General features: G+C 38.8%; 1 protein-coding gene across 2 annotated transcripts; it reads right to left on the bottom strand.

Moving 5' to 3' along the window:
- Positions 1-7,606: 7,606 nt before the first annotated feature.
- On the bottom strand, positions 7,607-19,550 carry MEPE (matrix extracellular phosphoglycoprotein). 2 transcript variants are annotated; one of them, XM_024574739.3, is made up of 5 exons: positions 19,465-19,550; positions 17,651-17,716; positions 12,895-12,948; positions 11,845-11,934; positions 7,607-9,444 (listed from the first exon to the last, which is right to left on the bottom strand). In XM_024574739.3, exons 2-5 carry the CDS (start codon positions 17,702-17,704, stop codon positions 7,969-7,971), a joined length of 1,674 nt encoding a protein of 557 aa, XP_024430507.2. In that variant the 5' UTR covers positions 17,705-17,716; positions 19,465-19,550; the 3' UTR covers positions 7,607-7,968. The 2 variants fall into 2 exon arrangements, with proteins under 2 accessions (XP_024430507.2, XP_053778928.1); XM_053922953.1 differs by having other exon boundaries at positions 7,607-9,441.
- Positions 19,551-20,311: the final 761 nt, after the last annotated feature.

Genomic DNA, 20,311 nt, shown 5'->3' with positions numbered 1-20,311 from the left:
TTGGGCAGATGACTACTTTTTTGTTGAGGCAGATAGTAAGGCACTCTGCTTCATTTGTAGGGAATTTGTGCATGTTTTCAAAGACTATACTTTGAAAAGGCATTATATGCAAAGACATGCTGCCAAATTCAATGTGTATGAAGGACTGTGTGGTAAGGACAAAATAGTGAAACTGAAAAAAAAGTCTGTCTTCTCAACAAAAATGTTTTCAAAAAGTTACAACTCGGGCGGATTCCATTGTAAAAGCTGGTTATGTGGAAGAATATTTAATAGCAAAAAAATCAAAACCATTTACTGATGGTGCAATCTATACAAAGTGTGGCAGATATAATTTGCCCTGAAAAAAGGGGGTATTTCTAAAGTCAGTTTGTCTCACCAGACTATAAGCAGGCAAATTGAAGAAACTGGAAAAATATATCAAAAGAAGTTTGGATAGTAAAACTGCTAATTTTAAATTTTATGCTTTGGCAATACTACAGATATGGCTCAACTTGCCATTTTTATTAGTGATATTGATGACGAATATAATGTCACTGAAGAAATGGCTTCTTTAGTGCCATTAAAAGACACAACTATCCCTGGCTAGTGTGGCTCAGTGGATTGAGCACTGGCCTGCGAACCAAAGGGTGACCGGTTCAATTCTAAGTCAGGGCACACGCCTGGGTTGTGGGCCAGGTCCCCAGTATGGGGCAAAGAGAAGCAACCACACATTGATGTTTCTCTCCCTCTCTTTCTCTCTCCCTTCCCCTGTCTAAAAATAAATAAATAAAATATATTTTTTTAAAAGGCACAACTAAATCAAAAGGTTTATATGAAGCAGTAAAAAACATGTTAAAGCTATCTCCTTTGTCCATAGTCAATATATCTGGTATAGTGACTGATGGTGTCCCAGCAATGGTAGGTAAAAGAGAGGGGCTTGTAAAATTAATAGACGACAATGCAATTGCTGCCCAAAACCCATGTTTGATGAAGTATCATTGCATAGTACACCAAGAAAATTTATGCCCAAAAGCTTTAAAAATGGATAACGCCATGCAAATCATCATCAAGACTGTAAATTTCATAAGAGCCAAGGAATTGAATCATTGCTGATTCCAGGAATTCCTTAAAGGTACTGATGCTGACTATGGCAATACCATTTATTTTTTGGGAGTAAGATGGCTGAGTCGAGGCCAAATGTTGAAAAGAGTTTATGGTATCAAAAAACAAATTTGTGCTGGAATTTGATGATGACATATGGCTTACAGATTTAGCATTTTTAGTGATTTAACTGGCCATTTATATGAGGTAAACATGCACCTTCAAGGTGAAAACCAGCTTATCAATACCATGTTTCAAACCATAACAGCATTCCAAATGAAACTGAAATTATGGCAAGCTCAAATTCAGGCAAACAATTTTATGCATTTCGACATGTTGACTCAACACAGCCCTATGAACAGCAAAACATATGCAGCCTTGCTTTTTGATTTGATAGAAGAAATTTGAAAACAGATTTCAAGATTTCTGGGAAAATAATCAATATTTTGCTATATTTGCAACTCCATTTCAGTTGACGTAAGTACAATACCTGCCAGTTTTCAAACAATGCACAGAGCTGCCATCTGACCTCAACTTAAAGAAAACTTTGATCATGTGTCTCTACTGCACTTTTATGGGTCCTGTCTTCCCAGGGACAAACATCCCTTGCTTCACAATCACGCCTTATTCATGTCATCGTTATTTGGCAGCACCTACATTTGTGAGCAACTATTTTCAAGAATGAAACACATAAAGAGGAAATTAGAACCAAAATATCTGATGACAACTTGAGAATTCACTGAGAATTGCAACTACTTCTATCAAACCAGATATTGATGGACTAATTTCTCAACTACAATGTCAAACATCCCACTAGTTTTATGTTGCCCTCTTTTCTTTTACTTTTATAATGAAAATTATTTTCAAAAGTCAATCACATTTTATTACTTACATATGTACATTTTCTATATTAATGATCACAAACTTGGGACCTGCTTGACAATTTTAAAAGATTATCAAAAGGGCCGCTGCTTAATTAGGGTTATTATGTGAGGACTTCTCTGCTCATTTGTGGTGGCGGATGTCATGAAAATTATGCACGGACCTTTTTTTTCGCTCATCAGTTTTCATCAGTGTTTGTGTATTTAGTGTGTGGCCCAAGTCAACTCTTCTCCTTCCAGTGTGGCCCAGAGATGCCAAAAGGTTGGACACCCCTGTCTTAAAGATTCTGGCAGCACACCAGCTGAAAGCTGCTGCTCTCCATCTGTGGCCAGACCGTTAGCTGTGTTAACCTGGCATGTGGGAATGCTTGCAGTCTATGATAGAGAGAGAGTGTGATCTCGTGGATTTTTTCCACCAACAAGTGATGAAAATAATGATTTAAAGTGAACTACAAGACACCCTCCCAACATGGACCTTTAAACAAGCTCTTTCAAAACAGAACTTGTTCCCAGCATGTAGGTGCGGCTTCCCCAGCTCACCACCGTGTGGGAAATGATTAGGGGGCTGTGGAGCCGTGGTGAGCCATAGGTCACGTACAAATCAGTCATTTTAATAGGATATGACTGCAGCATATGTCTCTGTGAAAGAACAGAAAGTGTGACAAGGAAACAAAGAAGGAACCAAAGGAGCAAAAGTTGAAAGTGCGAAAGGAGCAAAGGTCACAATGGGCTCATTTGAGATGTGTTTGCTGCCTTATGTGTTCCCCAAAAGCTTGGGTTCTGGGAGACTGTCTCCTGTTAACACATTTTCAGTTAATAGAATTTGTGAACAATAATCCACGAGTCCGTGGTGGTCTACAAAGTCAACTTTGGTGGCCTGTTCAATGTTGGCGTTCTGTCTTCACAGAGACCTGGATTATTGAAAGAAAGGAGCTCTTTCCAGGAAGGGCCCCTGGGGGAGCCAACATGTTTTATAACAAGGGGAGGGACAGTGGGGGGGCATCAATAAAACAGTGGGTGTGGAAGCTTCCCTCAGACCTCCCCAAGCCTCAGGGAAGCCACTCGGACTCTCCGACAGACGGTTTTACAGGGACTATGCGGTTCTGAGTAAGTGAGGAGGCGTCATTATTTCAGTTGGCTCTCGCTCGTTCGTCTATGACCTACTAAATGCCTGTGAGAGTAAGCCTGGAATCAGTCTGCATGCCATTTCTTTTCCAAAATAATGTTTATAGTCTTTCTGATCATAAAAGAAAAGAAAAATTCAGTATACACATTTACAAAGATCACATATGTATCACATTTTCCTAAATATACATTTATACATATTTTAAGAAAATTGATATCATACTTTATATTCTGTCTAATATCCTGTTTCGTTAATGCATCATTTCACCACATTACTAAATATTTTTAAATTAAAAAAATTTTATTATATAAATTACCACAATTTGTTCAACCTAATATTAAAGGATATTTAGTGTTTTCCAAATTTTTCTATATTACAAACTCTTGTTTGTTTTTAAAAAATTAAATCTAAATGCCACTGGTAATTTCACCATCATTCATAATATTAGCTGTTTTTAAGATGTACATTCTTTATCCTATTTACAGCATACCACGTTTGGAATTCCTGTTTACTAATAATGTGAATATCAGAAATGGTCTTGAGTACTTTAGAGTGACAGTTTGCATCCTCCCAGTCTCTCAGTCCAAAAGTGTGCAGTTGTTTGTACCCCTTTTCTTTCTTTTGAACCCTCACAGCAGTCATCAGTAAACCTTGGCAGCGTGTGCCTCCTGAGTGCGTGCTTCCTCACACACACAGAATCTGACCTCGTCTCCCCTGCCCCTCATCTAGTTGTTGCAACAGCCTCTTGACCGCACTCTGTTTTCACTTTACCAGATTGTTCTGTTCTCCATCACAGTAGCCAGACTTACCCTTTCAAGATAATTCAGACCATCCATATTTTTTGCTCACAATCTTCTATTGGATTTCCATCTCAATCCTTTAGTCTACAAGGCTCTGTCTTCCTTGCTCCTGTTACTTGGATTTGAGCAGATCTATCATTCTCCCCTTGCACATCCACTCAAACCATTTTGGCTTCCCTGATGTTCTCAGTTCACCAGGCCGAGTGCTGCCCCAGGGCCTTTGCACTTGCTGTTAATTCTGCCCAGAATGCTTCCTTCATATCCACATAGCTAGCTTTCTCATCTTTCTCAGGATTCTGCTCAAATGTCGCCTCAGTGCAGCCTTCTCTGATCACCCTATTTAAAATGGCAGTTCCTATCACCCTTCCTGCTTGATTTTTTCCTATAACTTTTATCACTACCTAACATATTTTTTTTCTTTGTTTCTGTATCCTGCCTGTCTTTCTCCCATTAGCATGAAAGCTCCACAAGGGCACCCACCACACCTGTGACAGTACCTGGCACAAAGACAGTCAACTGATTGCAACTGAAGTCACATATTTGGTGAATGAATGACTTTTTTTTAATGGGAGTGGAATTACTGATGTGATGTATTATAGGACTATATTTCATAATATTAAACCACTTTTGTACTTCTAGGATAAACTTTTTTTTGTCATACTGAATGACTCTGAAAGTACTTTTGCAATTACATTTGCTTGGATTTTTCTAATCTATGTGCATAAATGATGTCTGTATCATGATTGTCTGGGTTCTTTTTGAGGGTTTGATATCAAAGTCACCTTAGCTTCATCAAGTGGAGCAGGCAGCTTTCCGTCTTTGCCACTATTTCTAAAACAGTACACGGGGCGGGTATCATGCCAGTTATCTAAGGTGGAAAGTGTGAAAGAATACACTGTTGGGCCCCGAGCATTTTTTATGGGTATTTTTTTTACATATTTTACATTTTCCAGTTTCTTTATGGTTAATGATATATTCAGGTTTTAAGATTTTTCCAGGATTTATGTGTTACCAGAAACACATAAGAAAAGACTACTTCATAGGAATGTTTTAATTTATAGTAATAAAATTGTTTTTGTTATTATCTTATATTTTAAGTGTCTCTCTGTCTGGTGTTAATTCTTATTTCATTAGCAGTTTTCTTTAAATATTTTTATTCCTCCTTTGTCCCTGTGAGATCTTTCAGAGGCTTTTCTATCTTATTTTTAAATAAAAATTGTTAAATTAAAATTCTTTAAATTCTGTGACCATTAACCTAACAAATAGTAACAATCTACTTAAAATTGAAACATAGTAAGAACCATATTTCTGCACAGGGAGCACGTACACTACTCTGCACAATCCACATGAATATATAAAGTATTGGTCATTTAACAAGACAAGACCTAGTCAGCGCTTCTTGTCCTTACTCTGAAGTCTAAACCATGTATGTTCACGTGGATCTCCTTGCAGATGTGTGAAGCCACTTGTCACTTTTATTTTTTTTCTCATCTCAGTTTCTGGCCTTGAGATCTGGTATTGAAGTTTTTTCTCCTTTCTTTCCAGATTTGCTCCTGAGTGTTTTCTAATCCCCTGTTTCCCAGTCTTTCCCTTCTGCTCCCCATTTTCCTTTCCATGACTTTCATCTAGACCCATCTGTTTCTCCTTTCCCTTCAGGCCGCCTAGTGCTCTACTTTAACACCTAATTCTAGCCATCAGTATCTTGACTAGCAGAGTTTACCTCATTTGGAGTTGTTTTTGAAACCTGGGCTTCTGGGAAAGCATCGTAGTGCCTTTGAAACTAATGTGATCTTGAGTGCCTCCTTAGTTCAAAGCGGGCCCTAAAGGCTAAGTGAGGAGACACTCTTATGTTTTTTCTAGATGACAGCCATAGCCCTTTGGAGTCCTTTTTGCTAGCCTTCCACCCCCCAACTCCCCCTCCGGTCCCATCACCGCTTCCCCTTCCTCTGGGCAGTGAGCCCTCGTAAGCTCTAAAATACCGATAGTATCACTGAAGGTCATCGACTGTCAAGCCCTCATTTTCCTGTTGGAACTTACTATCTGCCGCCCCTCTGGATGTGTGAGACCTTAAGGAAAGTGGATTTTACTATATCTTTGCTGTTTCTATTAGCTAGAGTTTATCTCTTTCCTCAGAACTCCTATAGTTCCTTTATTTCTATTTCTATTGTTGAACTTACCACAGTCTACCTTGTATCTTTTTTATGTCTTTCTCTTTGACTAAAGTATCATCTTAATAAGCATCTTTCCTCCTCTTCTTTTAATCCCCATGGAATTTTGAAAGATGGGATCACCCAGTAGAAGTTTTTCAACTGAGCTGCATGTTATACCAAACAGCATCAGATATATTGCCTTACTGGTTGGGGTTGTCAAGAACAGTTAATTAGGGCTGCAAAATCGAGGTAGATATTTCCAAGCAGAGAAATTTATGAGGGTGGGGTTGGAGGGAGCAGCAGGTGTGGAAATAAATACCAGAGCCTGGAGGGATCTTTTCTTTTCGGGCACAAGGTGGCAGGCTATGCCCATTTCAAGCACTGCATATAGGGCAGCTTTGTTAGGCTGAGATTCTCTGCCCTTGTTTGAAATCTATGTTTACTTAAAAAAAAGAAAAAAGGAAAAGAAAGAGAGAAAGGAAAAAGGAAGCTAGTCAGCTCGATGGCTGAAACCTGAGTTCAGCTAAAGCACAGACGCTCTGCAGGGCGGCAGGGTGGTTTCCAGGTCTCTGCTCCTTCCAGTTCGGACTCGCCCCGCCATGTCTGCATCTTATAGTAATGCATGGCAGATTTTGAAACACTGAGTTTCCTTTAAAAGGATAAAGAAAATTTGAATAAATATGCATGAACGCTCAAGCCAGGACAGAGGAAATAACATCTGACCAGAGAATTGAAATGCAGTTCCCCCCCTAGAGAGCAGAGGAGGACAGACAGGCTTTGGAAGGTCCTGCTGCAAACAACAAAAGAAAGTGTTCATTTTCTTTAGCAGCTCACTTTCCCCCCTTTTAAGTGCCAAGTGTTTTTCATCTGTTCAGGCCATTCACATGCGTAAGCCTGATATAATCTGGGATATAAGCAGCAGGTTGATTTCAATGCATTTATATGCAATTTAAATCCCTATGTATTTTTTTCACTTCATTAATTGCTTCTAGTTGTGCATGTACATGCACCAAATTGTCTTTTATAAACAAAAATCAAATTACTAGGAATAGTTTATTCTGGAATTCTGATGGTGACTAATTTATTAGGTGATATGTTAAGTCTTTCCATTGATACTGAATTTTTTTATACTTGCAAGATGGAGAATAAATTAAGCAAAAAAGATAACCCTTGTTTTCAGGTTCACTTAGCATTTATTTCAAGTTCCCTTTCTCTTTGAGTAGAAGGAGGTAGAACTGAGAAAGGTGATAATGGAGATTTGTTTCTGGAAGTAAAGTTTGCCTTGTAAGAAGTTGCTTATGTGCACCTGGGGAAGAGGCTGAAGCAGGGTGTCTGTCGGAGCAGAGGGGCTTCGGAGGAAAAGGAAGTGCTGGTGAAGGCGGGGGGGGGGGGGGGGGGGGGGGGGGGGGGGGGAGGGGGGCAGGGGGGGAGGGTACTTTCAAGCTTTATTCAGCAGGTTGATTTCACGGCACTGCCTCTGACAGACACACAACCAATCTGGCCACCTCTGAAATTAAGCACCACAGATGGTGGAGTTTTCTCATTGATCATTTATTACAGGTTACTATATGAGATGTTGTTTGTTTTCATGTCTACAAAGCAACAACAAAGGAAGTTTGACATTCACAAACTACTTTAAAATGACACCTATTCAGATGTTTCCTATTCCATAGATCCTTAATGAATTTTTTCCTTAAAAAAAGCGGCATAACTTCAAATAGATTTGATAAAGCATCGTAGCTTTGGATAGAATTCTATACTATGACCACTAAAATAGCAACAGTCCTCCCCAGGAGGTTGGGTTTCTAGGCTTACTCAATCCCCTGCTCTGTCCTTCTTCCCCTGGTCTGCTCTCAGGTGGCTCTCCTTCACCAGCAAGTCACGGGTGCCTAGGTATTCGAACCTTCATCCTGCCGGGAATTACCGCCGGACTAGTCACCATCACTCTCACTCGAACTGCCACTGTCAGACGACTCACTGCTGTCAGGGTCTTTAGGGGGTCTAAGCCTCCCGTGGGCATGGGGCTCTCTGTAGCCCCAGGAGCCTTTCCGTTGTGGCGCGCCCTTACTCCACCTAGAGTTATTTTGTCTGCGGGCTGCATGCTGATTTTCCCCACTGTGTGTCGTTATAGTCCTCTCGTTATAGGGGCCACTCTGGGAACCTATTTCATTTTTAATTTCCCTGTCAAGACCATGAGAAGGAATGAGCCGGCCTGGACTTTTGCCCTTACTTGGAAATCTTTGATTTCCATTTGAGGTCACTTGATTCCTGTTAGAATGTTCTGTACCTTTTCTACTACTCCCTTTGCCATTTTTTGGAATTTCATTATAATTAGTACTTACAGCTACATCACTACTGCCTTCTTTTCTTTTCTCTTTCGAGGGCACATGAGGGTAATGAAACTCTACTTTCCCTTGGTGAGCATTTTGGCTGCCAGCGCCCACTCTGTTCCCTTCTTTTCCAGGGAGTTCCTTAAAATTGGTGCTGCCTATGATGTCGTTGCTGCCCTCCACTAGGCTTACACCAGCGGTATTTGCCCCTTGCCCTGTTTCATCCCTGGCTCCAATGGCATTTCTGCCACTTTCTGCTTTTTCTGGGATGTCACTATAACCTGGGCCTCCTGCTTCAGGGTTAATAGTCCCAGCTTCACCTGGGCCAGGAAACTCTGTTTGAATATCTGCACCTTCTAAGTCAGGGCCAATAGCTTCTCCTTTACCAGAAATGTCCTTAAAAGGTTGGCCATCGCCACTGAAAGGAGGGATATCATTGTCCCCCCACTCTTGAACATCTGGATAGCCGCTGCCTCCAAAATCACTGGGGATGTTTTTGAGTTTGGGGGACTGTTTTAGATAGTCAGTCTTGTGGTGGATATGGTGGGTACTTTTGCTTTTTACTGGAATATTTGGGGCTTGAGGATCTCTTTGATAATTCTTCTTACTTTTTGAGAGATCTTTCGCAGAGTGCTCACTTGCTGGAATTTTGCTTTCAATATTCCTGGGTTTGATCTCTTTGTTTCCTTCCCCCAACAGTTTAATCACAGCGCCTGGCTCCATTATATGTCGCATATTATTTCTGTTGAGAGCTGCACCATATTCTTCTTGGTCATGTAGTTCGCTGACAACATTGTCTCCATCCTCAGGCCCAGTATTCCCAGTGGACTCAGGGTAAATGGGCATCTTTAGGTTATTGTGGGCATTTTCATTGTTACTGATACTATAGTCTTCATTCATTGTCTGTCTATTTTCAAAAAGATTTGGGGGTTTACTAATTTGGTTATTTTTATTGAATCCAAGGAGGAACAAATTTTTCTCTCTTTCTTGTAAAATGTTTTCTTTAGATGCTGGCTCTTGATTTCTTCTCTTGCCAGAATGGTGAAGAGCGGTATTGTCTTTGTTTTTTCCTTCCTGCTAAAGTGTAATTTTTAACATAAAGTGATTATTTTATTTTACATTTTTAAAATCTAAAAATTCTTAGCATATATATATATATATATATGAAACACAACCAGATACTTAATAAAAAGATTCTCTTAACTCAATAGAGGTTCGTTAGTAGAGCTAATTCTGGAATGACCCAAGCAGGTTTTAAGAAGAAAGAAGAATGAACAAGGTTTGAAGGATGGGTAAGATTCAGACACCTCAAACGGAAGTGCTGAGAATATTTTAAGAATAAGTAGCATATTAAAATGTTTGGAAACATGAAACATTTGAAAAATAATATAAATAAAAGTATAAGTTTGGAGGAGAGAAATCCGAAGAAGAGAATAAGAAATAAATTTGGAAATGTAGATTAGCACCTGGGTTTTGAAGGAAGACAGAGTGTGGTCCTCATCTTGTGACCAGTGAGTCATTGCCAGTGACACAGAGTTCATGTTTTTTAAAGTGTTTTCTCTTACACTTGCATGTTCATTTCTGTCTCTGTCTCTCTTTCTCTCTCTCTCAAATATAGTACTGTCCTACTTGGAGGGCTGCCTGTTTTTCTACATGTATCTTATTAATGTTAGAAGCAGTGAGGAAATTGTTGAGTCTCCTCACACTTGACGCTCAAGATAAAATTGGTTTATGGAAGTGCCCTCTATTCGTATGAAGCTGGCTGATATGCAATGTGCAAAAGTTCCTACTTGTAGTATTTTTAAGCAGTAATTCAAAATGATTTATTTGTGGGAGTTATGACATCATTATTTACTAATCCTTTATTTGGCAGGTATATTCTGAAAATAAGATTTTGCAGTGAGGAAAAAATAAAATAGAAAAAAACTTTATAGTGAGATATTTCTAGATAAGAAGTATTTTAATCATTTGACTCATTTTAAGACATTAAATTCTGGAAAGTCATACATGAACATTTATATTTTCCTTTGCAATTGAGTTCATTTGCTTACTGCTAATATATTCTTTTGAGTTAAACAGATGCATTAGAAAATCAGTAGATGATAATAATTCCTTATTAATTTTTCCCTCTGTACTCTAAAGTGGAAGTTTTATTTTATATTTGGTGCTTTTACTGCTTTTAAAACAGTAGCATATATACTAATGAATTGTGTGAATTTTACTAAAGACTGAATAGAGTTCTTTTATAAATGAGAACATTAAGAAAACCCTTTTAAATTGTGGTATGTGGTGGTCACTTATTTTTGCATTTGCTCATGTTAAATGATTACCAGTTGCGTTGTTGATGGTATGATCACGAATCAGTTGGCTGGTCTGATTTCCTCTGCTCTGCCTTTCTATGTTTATGCCTTAACTCATATTATTATTTTCATGGAGAATAGCCTCTTCCACCCACTTGTTTGGTCAAATCCCACTCATCTTCTGAGACTCAGCTGAATTTTTTCCATTACGTGGTTTTTCCTGAACACGAGGCTAGAAACTAATCTTTTTTGCTCCAGGCCCTAAAGCATGATGTTTGGAGTACCACTTACATAGCATTTTGCACATCTGTCTTGGGTTAATGGTTTTTGTAAGTGCCATTTGTTTCTTTTATTTATTTCTTTTATAATTCTAACATCCTGGAGGGAAAGAATTAAGTTTTCTCAATCATTTTATCTCCCATGGTATCCTGCACAGTTGGAAGAGCTCAATACATATTTGTTACAACAAGTGAGTTTAACAGGCAGTTAGTCTTAGAGATGCATCTGAAGAATATTGAGCAGAACAAAACAACATTCTAAGGGGAAACTATAACTTTCATGGGAAATGCAGCCAGATTTGGAAAAAGAAGTAGTCCTTTTTGATGATGGCACTTTAAGCTGTGTCCAGCTCTTTGGCCAATGAATTTTAAAGAAGGGACTGAGTGAAAAGAATTATTGTTCCATTCTAGTGACAAGGCCCTCATTCTTTCCCTTCTGAGCATCCTGACACAGATGGCATCCCCTGTGGAATAATTTAAGGGACACTAAAATGTGTCACTCTTTAGGCTAAAATGACTTCTAATCCTCACTATTAGAGTATATGGTAGAATACATCTAGAAAACCTCCTTATAAAAAAAAATTAATCAGAAGCAATAAACCAAAAAACTCATGGGCATCTAGAGCCCACCAGTCCCACACCTGCCTCAACAGGTCCTAAAGTAGGGCAGGACTTGGGCCAGGGTGTGGGGTGGCCCACCTCTGTCAGGAAGACTCTGGAACACAGGTTCTGGGGCAAAGTTGCTTGAGGATGCTGGCATGTAGGAAAAGGACGAAGGCAGCAGGCACGGGCAGAAACCACAGAGAGGGAAAAACCAAACTGTCTCCCATATAACTTCCCCTGGCATTAGTCCAGAGTTTGACTCAGGGTAAGGATCATCACTCAGAGATTCAGCTTACCTTCACGTTAGTTTGATTTTTCCTCCCAGATGATGTGTAAACATACTTAATATAATACCCATGTTTCTCATGGTGACCCTTGTATGTCATCTAAAAAAATACAACATTACATCAAGATGAGTTTTTCTCTCACTAAAAAGTTTCCTGCTCTGTTTTTGACCGTACAGATTATTTTTAAACTTGAAAGTCTAATTCTCCATCTAACAAACGGCAGTACTTCCTATAACCACAGGAGGGCGTATGCCAACCAATCCCCGAATATAGTAATTTGTTTCTCTCTTTTCTATCTATCTCCAAATTAGTTTTCCCTAAGTATGACTATCAACTGCCCTCTTTCCCAGGGCGTATCAATTTGATTACTAACTTTCAATAGAAATGGATCACGTGGAAATATTTTCAGGTGGGAGGACGCAGGGGGATTAGAAGAAAGGCAGATTTTACAGTATAAATGTCTGATGTCAAAATGGCAAAACTCACAGCATGAAAATTCAGGCCCTTACATTTTCAGTTTTTGCCTTTGTAATTTTCAGCTGAGACAGAGAACAGAGGACTGATGGTTCTTGGAACAGAATTTTCTGAGGCTGCCAGAAGAAACCGTGGCAGGCAGAATTAAGCTGCAATTTGGTGACCTGAAAAGCTGAGGGAACTTGCTTAAATCTGATGCATATGGAAAATTGACTCCATGTGAACAGAACTCCCATTAAGACTTATTAATGTTCTTCCCTTTGTTTTCTCCCTCTTGTGTTGCTTTATTCTAGTGTATATGCGTAGAAAAATAGTTCGCGAATAACAATAGCTCCAAATTTTTACTCACTTATCCCTCTGAAGGAAGAAATTATAGTAAAGAGAAATCTCCATTTAGGATGCTTTTCTCTTTTCTTAGGATGCTAATCTCACACATTGTGTGAATTAGAATGTCAAAATTTTGTTGTATAATTTTGTATTTTCATTCTAAGTACACAAGAATATTTGGACAGTTAAAATTTTCCCCTGACTGACTTTTTCCTTTACAGAGTTAAAATAGATTTATTTGAGAATAATTCTGTTTACCCTCTGTTCTTCCACACAGTCTTGCTTAGTTTTCTCAGCCTGTGGTTGAACCATCTGAAAGGAAACAAGAAATAAAACTTCACCAAACACTTATTCTTTCATTTAATTCTTCAAACAGCAAGTCTTTTATTTTTGGCCCGTTGGGTTATACTACTCAGTGTGGAAAATCATCCTGACCAGGGAGGATGGACGCCCCGCCACAGTGACGTTTGTTCCAGTCTTACAGAGCATGCCCGGTCCTCCCTGGAGGGAGACAACGCCATCCACCCCCATTATCGAACCCCGTTCAAGCTCAGAGAAGCTGCCAGGCTGGGGAGGTGTGGTTCTCCACGTGAAAAACCTTGGCTGTCACTGGTATCTATTGAAAAAGAAGTTTTCACTGGAACCCTGGGTGTTGTTTAGTCAGTGAACCCCGACCAGAGTTCAGTGATGTGGACTTTATGTGCATTAACTGTTTAAGTTCAGTAATTGCTGTGTAAGTCAAGATAAGATGCTGCTGATTATCCTGCAAGAGTAAAACCATAGCTCTGCATGTATGGGGAAGCACTACACCTAAGGATGAGATTTTATTGTTGCCAGTCACCTCGGCAGGTATTTCCTTCAGGAAAAGGAAAATGGAGTGACCTGCAAATTGGTTCAAATGCTTTCTCTTGGTCTGACATGAAAGTGTCAAAATATCTTGAGGGCACCTGGGACAAGAGGTAGAGAGAGGCCAGAAACTAAAAAGACATAGACCCAGACATCTCGTTCCAGATGTTTAGGCTAAAATTTAGGTGTCACAGGAGAGCATGCAGAGGAGGACCTGAGAATGTGTGAGCAAGCTTGTCATGGAAGCAACAGACGTACCAATTCTTTTATTCTCAGTATTTTTTTAATTTCCTTATTCATTTTTGAAACTCCTAGGTTATCTTAGATGTGGCAAGAGGAACCGATGGGTAGGCTGGTTTGGGTTTGAATGCCTGTGCTAAAGTGGGCTGAGTTGTGTAGCAATAGATAATGAGCAATTATCCTGCGTGCTTTCAGAGGCCATACTTCTGCTTTCTCTGTGATGGTCCCCACAAACAATATTTCCTGAACTCCTTTGTTGTCTGGCTGCAGTCTGGGTTTGGCTCACGGGAGACCAAGCCTGAGACTGAAGGGTAGAAGGAGAAAGAAGCCAAAGTATGTCCTTCCATGCTCTCTCAGTTTGGGGCTGCATCTCTAGGGTTGGAGGCATCTCCTTCGTGGTCCTAGTTCCTGCTGCTCCCGCCCCCAGCCCCACCCCAGGCCCCCCCCCCCCCCCCCCCCCCCGAGAACACTGCCTCCTTCCTTGTTCCTCCAGCCCAAGGCCTGGTAGTGTCTTCAATCTTCGTGTGGCCTCATCACCCTTGATTTGCCCTTTCTGTTCATCCTGTGCTTTAGAACCATTCTCCTACTGAACTCCCGGTCATGAATTTTGTTTTCCTGACTCTACCTTGACTGATGAAATCATCTTAGATATAAACTCGAAACTTTAGTAAAAGTGCTCTATTAGCTGAGCTCCAAGGTAGATCTGCCTAACATTCCATTCCATTTCAGAAACAAAAGTAGTTTGTTAGTCACAGATACAGAGAATAAACTGGTGGTTGCCAGAGGGGAGAAGGGGGAGGGCAATATAGGTGAGGGGGATTAAGATGTACAAGCTTCCAGTTACAAAATAAGTAAGTCACCGGGATATAATGTACAGCCTAGGGAATATGGTCAATAATATAGTATTATAATAACATTGTTTGGTGACAGACGGTAACTAGACTTACCATATCGATCATTTTATATTGTATGAGAATATTGAATCACTATGTGGTAAGCCTGAAACTAATATAATATTGTATGGCAATTACAATTCAACTTATAAAATACAGAGAAATACACATTAAAGAAATAATGTGATATAACTTTATACTCATTGGATGGGATCTAGAAGAAAGGGTAGTATGATACACATTGGTTGTGAGGTCATTAAGATGCTTAGTGTTTTGGGAAGAAAATATGGCAATATCTATCAAAAAATACATATCGTGATCTACTCAATACTTCCATTCTAGGAAACTTATCTGTTACAAACAGAAAAGGACAAAGCTTGCCATAAAAATAAAAGTACAAATTTATATGAAAAAAGTGTTTGTCAATGATACCTTATATTTATATAGCACTTTACAGTGTAAATTGCTTTCATATAAATGATCTCATCTGATTCCTATAATAACCCCTGTGAAAAAGGAAGTAGAAGAAACAGAATTGCCTACAATTAACCAGCTAGTAGTAGTAGCCAAAGTAAAGGAGATATTTTGACTTAAATCTTCTGTCTCAAAGTCCCAGGATCAAAATAAATTTTTTTAAATGGCCTGATAGATGAAAAAACATATTTAATAATAAGAGGAAGTGTTTCTGTAGTTTATATCAAGTCCCTTCAGGCATATTTTATAATTTTTTTTCCTTTTTTATGTTGGTCCTTCTATGATCTTGTGCATATAAATTTAAATCACTGCACCTCTTCTCAAAAATATTAAAACAACAAAACATATCTGGAAGTGGGGCTTTGGGAAAAATGAAACATGAAAATTAGATGGGTAGATGTGAACTTAAAAAATAAATGACAGTTTGGGGTATTTGGCATCTTCTTACAAAACACAGCACATGTGCATGTTTTAAAACATATTTGGTAGTTTAGAGTACCTTAGTATAGTTCACAATAAAAAATCATGAACTTACAACCAAGTAACTTATAACAAAGTCTTTACACTATAATTGCATATTGATGAATATTAATTAAATCACATGGCCCAATAATCACCATTTATGTCCTTCTATTTCTAAATCTTGTTTTTGAAGGAAATCAGAATGTTACCCCCATATATGCCTCTTTGCTGAAAGCATTTAAAAAGTAGTAAGCAGAAAAATTTTCTCCTCTTCTGCCTAAAGGCAGGAAATAAATTCTTTTACTGGAGGCAGACTCTCACCAATCCAGGGAGCACACCAGAGGAGTCTGCAAACACACCTTGTTAAACTAACGCTGATCTTCTTACGTGAGGAAGATCAGGGCTAAGACTATCCCTAGCCCCGAAATTTTGGGCTGTCAATTCTTCACAAATTTATTGTTTCTTTGGTCTAAAAGGCATAGAAGCTTCTGGCTCTGGTCACTCTTCAAGTCGTCATCCTCTTGTGAAGGCCCCCGTGCACGTGTGAAACTCAGTAAAGCTGTGTGCTTTTCCCTGGTAACGTGTCTTGTCAGTTCAATTTCCAGACCCACCCGGGGACCCTAGGAGGGATCCCTGCAGTTTGAATTTGCATTCTTGTCCCAAAACATATGTAAATAATGCAATATATACCAATTGCCTATTCTAACAGCCTATTATTTAAAAATTTAGATAATTGCTCAAATAGAACCTATATATCTAGGAGAAAATATCATATATAGCTTTTTATAATTCCAAATTGTGTCTCTATGTCTTCGCAAAACCTCTTTCATTTGAAACATGCTCCCCTCTCTTCTACCCACCATACCCACTTGGCAGTTCTCCTGGCCTTGACTGTGACCCTGTATTGGAGATGGTCTTGTCTCCCTCTGAGGAGCAGTGTTGGCACCTGATTTTGACCAGTGGTCACTGGATTGAGGTTGACATAGCACATTTACTGGAAAATGGTTGGAGAGTTCCTTGGACTGTGTTGCTCAAAATAGATTCAACCTAGGCTGGTGGGATTGAGCTGGGTCAGCAAGACCTTCTTGGTTCCCATCATGCCTGAACACATGCCTCTGTGGCCCTGACTGAGCTAAGCTGTGGGGTTTGGGCCTGGCCGATGTGTATTTTAACCAGAATGGCCCCCACAGGACTGTTAGAGGCAGTGAGCAGAGAGGGGACAAGCTTTCCTCAACTGCTGTCCTCACCCAACGACACGGTTCATGCTTGTCAGTGGGTAACCCGACTGGCCACCCACTCTCTCAGGACCTATATTTAAGTAGTTCCGGCAACAGAGTGACCACTCATTTCCACAGGTCTCCAACTGGAAAGGTTACTCTGGGAAGTTAGGATGCTTTCCAGACATTATGTAATTGGCAATGTAATTGTAATTGCAATTGCATTGCAGAAATACCAGTAACACTCAGCATTTTCACGAGATAATTTAGTCACTTCCTGAGTACTCATCTGGGTGAATCAGAGAGACAAAGAGACACAGAGGGAGACTGGAGCCCCATTTGGGGTGAGCGTGGGGCACTTCCTCCCATCTTTAGCCTCACTGATGAAGGGAAACTGATTACCAAGATCTCACAGTGTTGAGGTGTTGCAAGAATTACAGAAAAGTTCTGGTTTCTCTGTGTTGCCATGTGTTTGCAAAATCTAGTTGGTTAGCCTTAAAATATTAAAGTCTTTTTCCTTTAGTTTTTAGTAAAATATTGAAAAGTTCTTTTGACATGTTGTAAGTTGAGTCTCTGAGCATTTACTCATTAGTGTTAGCTGATTTAAAGCACCGTGGCTGGCTCTTGGTTTTCCCAGAAGTACTCTTTCTGGTTTTTCTTAAAAGGCAACGTGTAGACATCCGATAATTCAGCATGTGTGTATTAAAGGCCTGCTTGGTGGCAGGCTTTGGTGTCGAGTGCTGGATGCGTTCTTTTTGCTTGGTACTTCATTACCACTGAACTAGGTAAGTTCTACTAATGTGAAAAGACATTGCTGAAGAGAAAAATAGATGAAGAGAGCAACAGAATTTATGATGCATAACTGAAATCGGAAATGCTTACTGGTTCTGCCCAGGTCAGACAGAAAAGAAGTAGTCCCAAACAGACAATTTGCATCTTTGAGAATCTCTGTAAAAAGACAATATATATATTTTACCCTAAAGCATTGCCAATTACAACTGCAACCCTAAGTATAAATATAGCACAAAAGTATACAAACACCTTTCTCCCTACAAGTCCTTTTTTAAGGAAAAAAAAAAAACCCTCTTTGTAATTTACTTATATTCAAGTGTGAATACTTAAATGTAAGTGCTTTCAGAGGTCTAATTATTCCAATATGAAACTGAAAATTGTCCAATGTTATTAAGGCAATGAAGTCAGTTAATAGAAATAAATTGTATAAACATTTATTTGCTTTATTGTCAGCCCAAACTTTTCCCTATTGTCTTTAGAAAGATCATTTGCTTTATATAATTCATAATAAGATTAAATTAGTAGAGCAGCTTATAAGATACTTTTTAAATGATTTGCCAGGGTAGCAGGCTCCACGGTGAGGAATACAATCTTGTCTGCTACCAGGTTGGTACCCAATTAATGTCCTCATAATCATTAGCAATGTGTCTGATCTAGTACCCATCCATGGGCTGGAGAGTGAAACAATTTGTGTAATATTTATATTACTAGCTAACATGTACTGAATACTAAAATGAACCAAGCATTATTCTAAATATTTTACACACATTCAATTAATTGAGCCTCATAATAACCCTATGAGTTAGGTGGCATACTAGTCCTATTTGATAGATTGGGAAATAGACACAGAAAGTCATATAACTTGCCTCAGAATTCTCAGGTATTAGGGGCAGAACTGAAATAAAGAACCTGGCAATGTAGGTAGAGAGCTAGTAGGTTTTTAATCAAAATTTTATACTGCCGGGAACATTTCTATTCTTTTACTTATTACAGAAAAGTCTACATGTAGTTGATTTATGGGCAAATTATATTTTATATTGGGATCAACAAAATTATATTTAAACATTAACATTTAGCTATGGATAAAGGTACATGTTTATCCTTTGGTAAATATATTAAGCATCTCTAGTTAGCTCACTTAAGTGGCCATTAAATTGAGAAAAACAAGTCAACATAACCTTGGGTTGCTCATCTGTTGCTTTTGATGAACAGTAAGTATTTTACTAACTACCACACAGACATATAGCAACCAATACGAGAATAAGAAATTTATACCACTCTAAGAATACTCAGGGAAATCACTTTTAATGGGGAAATCATCTAAATACTGTTGTAATCTTTAAACATCTCAAGGTAAAAACACTTTTATTTGGAGAAATAAATATAACTTTTATACATCCTGAAATCCTAGGCTATTCTCTTCAAAATTAATACAACCTTAAAAAGCTTAATTCTAACTATAACGTAGCCATCCAAACATTTTAGAGATCAGGACAAAACAAGTCACTTATTAGATGACTTAATGCTGAGAACTATCAGCAAAGAGGATACCAGCACAAATGAGATTGGAAAGTACTGATACGATAACGTTATCCTTGTTCTGGTTTCTAAGTGGAGGAATAGCGCAATATTAGAGTCTTTCAGTTGTTGTGGATCTCAGTGATGCTGACAGCCACATCAAAGAAAAATGGCCATCGCTTTTAGTTGATAATTCCTAGAACTTAGTAATGCACTTTCTGTTTTATAAAACAAAGCACTAAGTATTACACAGTTGTGCTCAGTAGAGAATACCTTCAATTTGTACTTATTTTCAAAAGTCATCTCTCTACCTGATTGGCATGCATCCTGAAAATGTAAACAATTACATTAGAAAGCTATCAAGCACATCAAGAAAGCCAAATTACCTGGTATCTTTTACCTTCAGAATACCTGGGTTCCTCTGCAGGCTTAGCAGTTTCTGGGCATTTTGCTGAAATTTAAAGTTTGTTAGAGTTCCCAATGGCCAATCAGCATTGGCTCACTTAGCACTAGCAGAAACAATTTGTTACCAGTGCCCACAGATAACCATAGGGGGCAAAGTAATTTTAATCTAAAAATGTTTTTGTGGTGGAAAGCTGCTATCAAATGTTCCAGAAAGTGGGATAAACCAAAAATAAAAATACCTCAGTTTGGCATATCATGTCGTCAGATAAAATTGATTTCAGAACTATTAATTTGGACTGACTGAATAACTAACAAGTTTATAAATGGAAAACACTTTAGCTATCTTTTATGTAGCAAGTTTACAATTTCAATTTTGTCTGAATTAAATTCAGCAACATTTAACAAAAGTATTGAGTGCCTATTTTGTGACAGGCGTTGGGGAAACAGTGAACAAAAAAGAAAAATAGTCTCTGTTTTCATGGAGTTTATAATTTGGTGGGGAGTCAGACAAACAGAACAAATAAGTAACGTATATTATACTAGACAGTGACACAGACTTAGTCTAAGAAGAAAAGAACATTGCAGGAAGGGAGTGCAGACACTAGGTTAAAACTTTAGGTAGGGAGCCCTGGAAAGGGTTCATGGGGAGGGTGACTTATGAGTAAGACCTGTAGACATATGACTATCCAAGGGAAGAGCATTCTAGGCAGAAGGAAGTGGAAGAGGAGAGCCCAGAAGCAAGATCCTGCTGGTTTATTCCAGAAACAGAGAAGAGATCAGCTTGGCTGAAGGGACTGACAAGGGCGATAACAGGAATGAGGTCAGAAA

Source organism: Desmodus rotundus, chromosome 4, assembly GCF_022682495.2.
Source record: "Desmodus rotundus isolate HL8 chromosome 4, HLdesRot8A.1, whole genome shotgun sequence".
In the NCBI taxonomy this organism is placed as follows: domain Eukaryota; kingdom Metazoa; phylum Chordata; class Mammalia; order Chiroptera; family Phyllostomidae; genus Desmodus; species Desmodus rotundus.
This window is presented reverse-complemented; position numbering and strand designations above follow the sequence as displayed.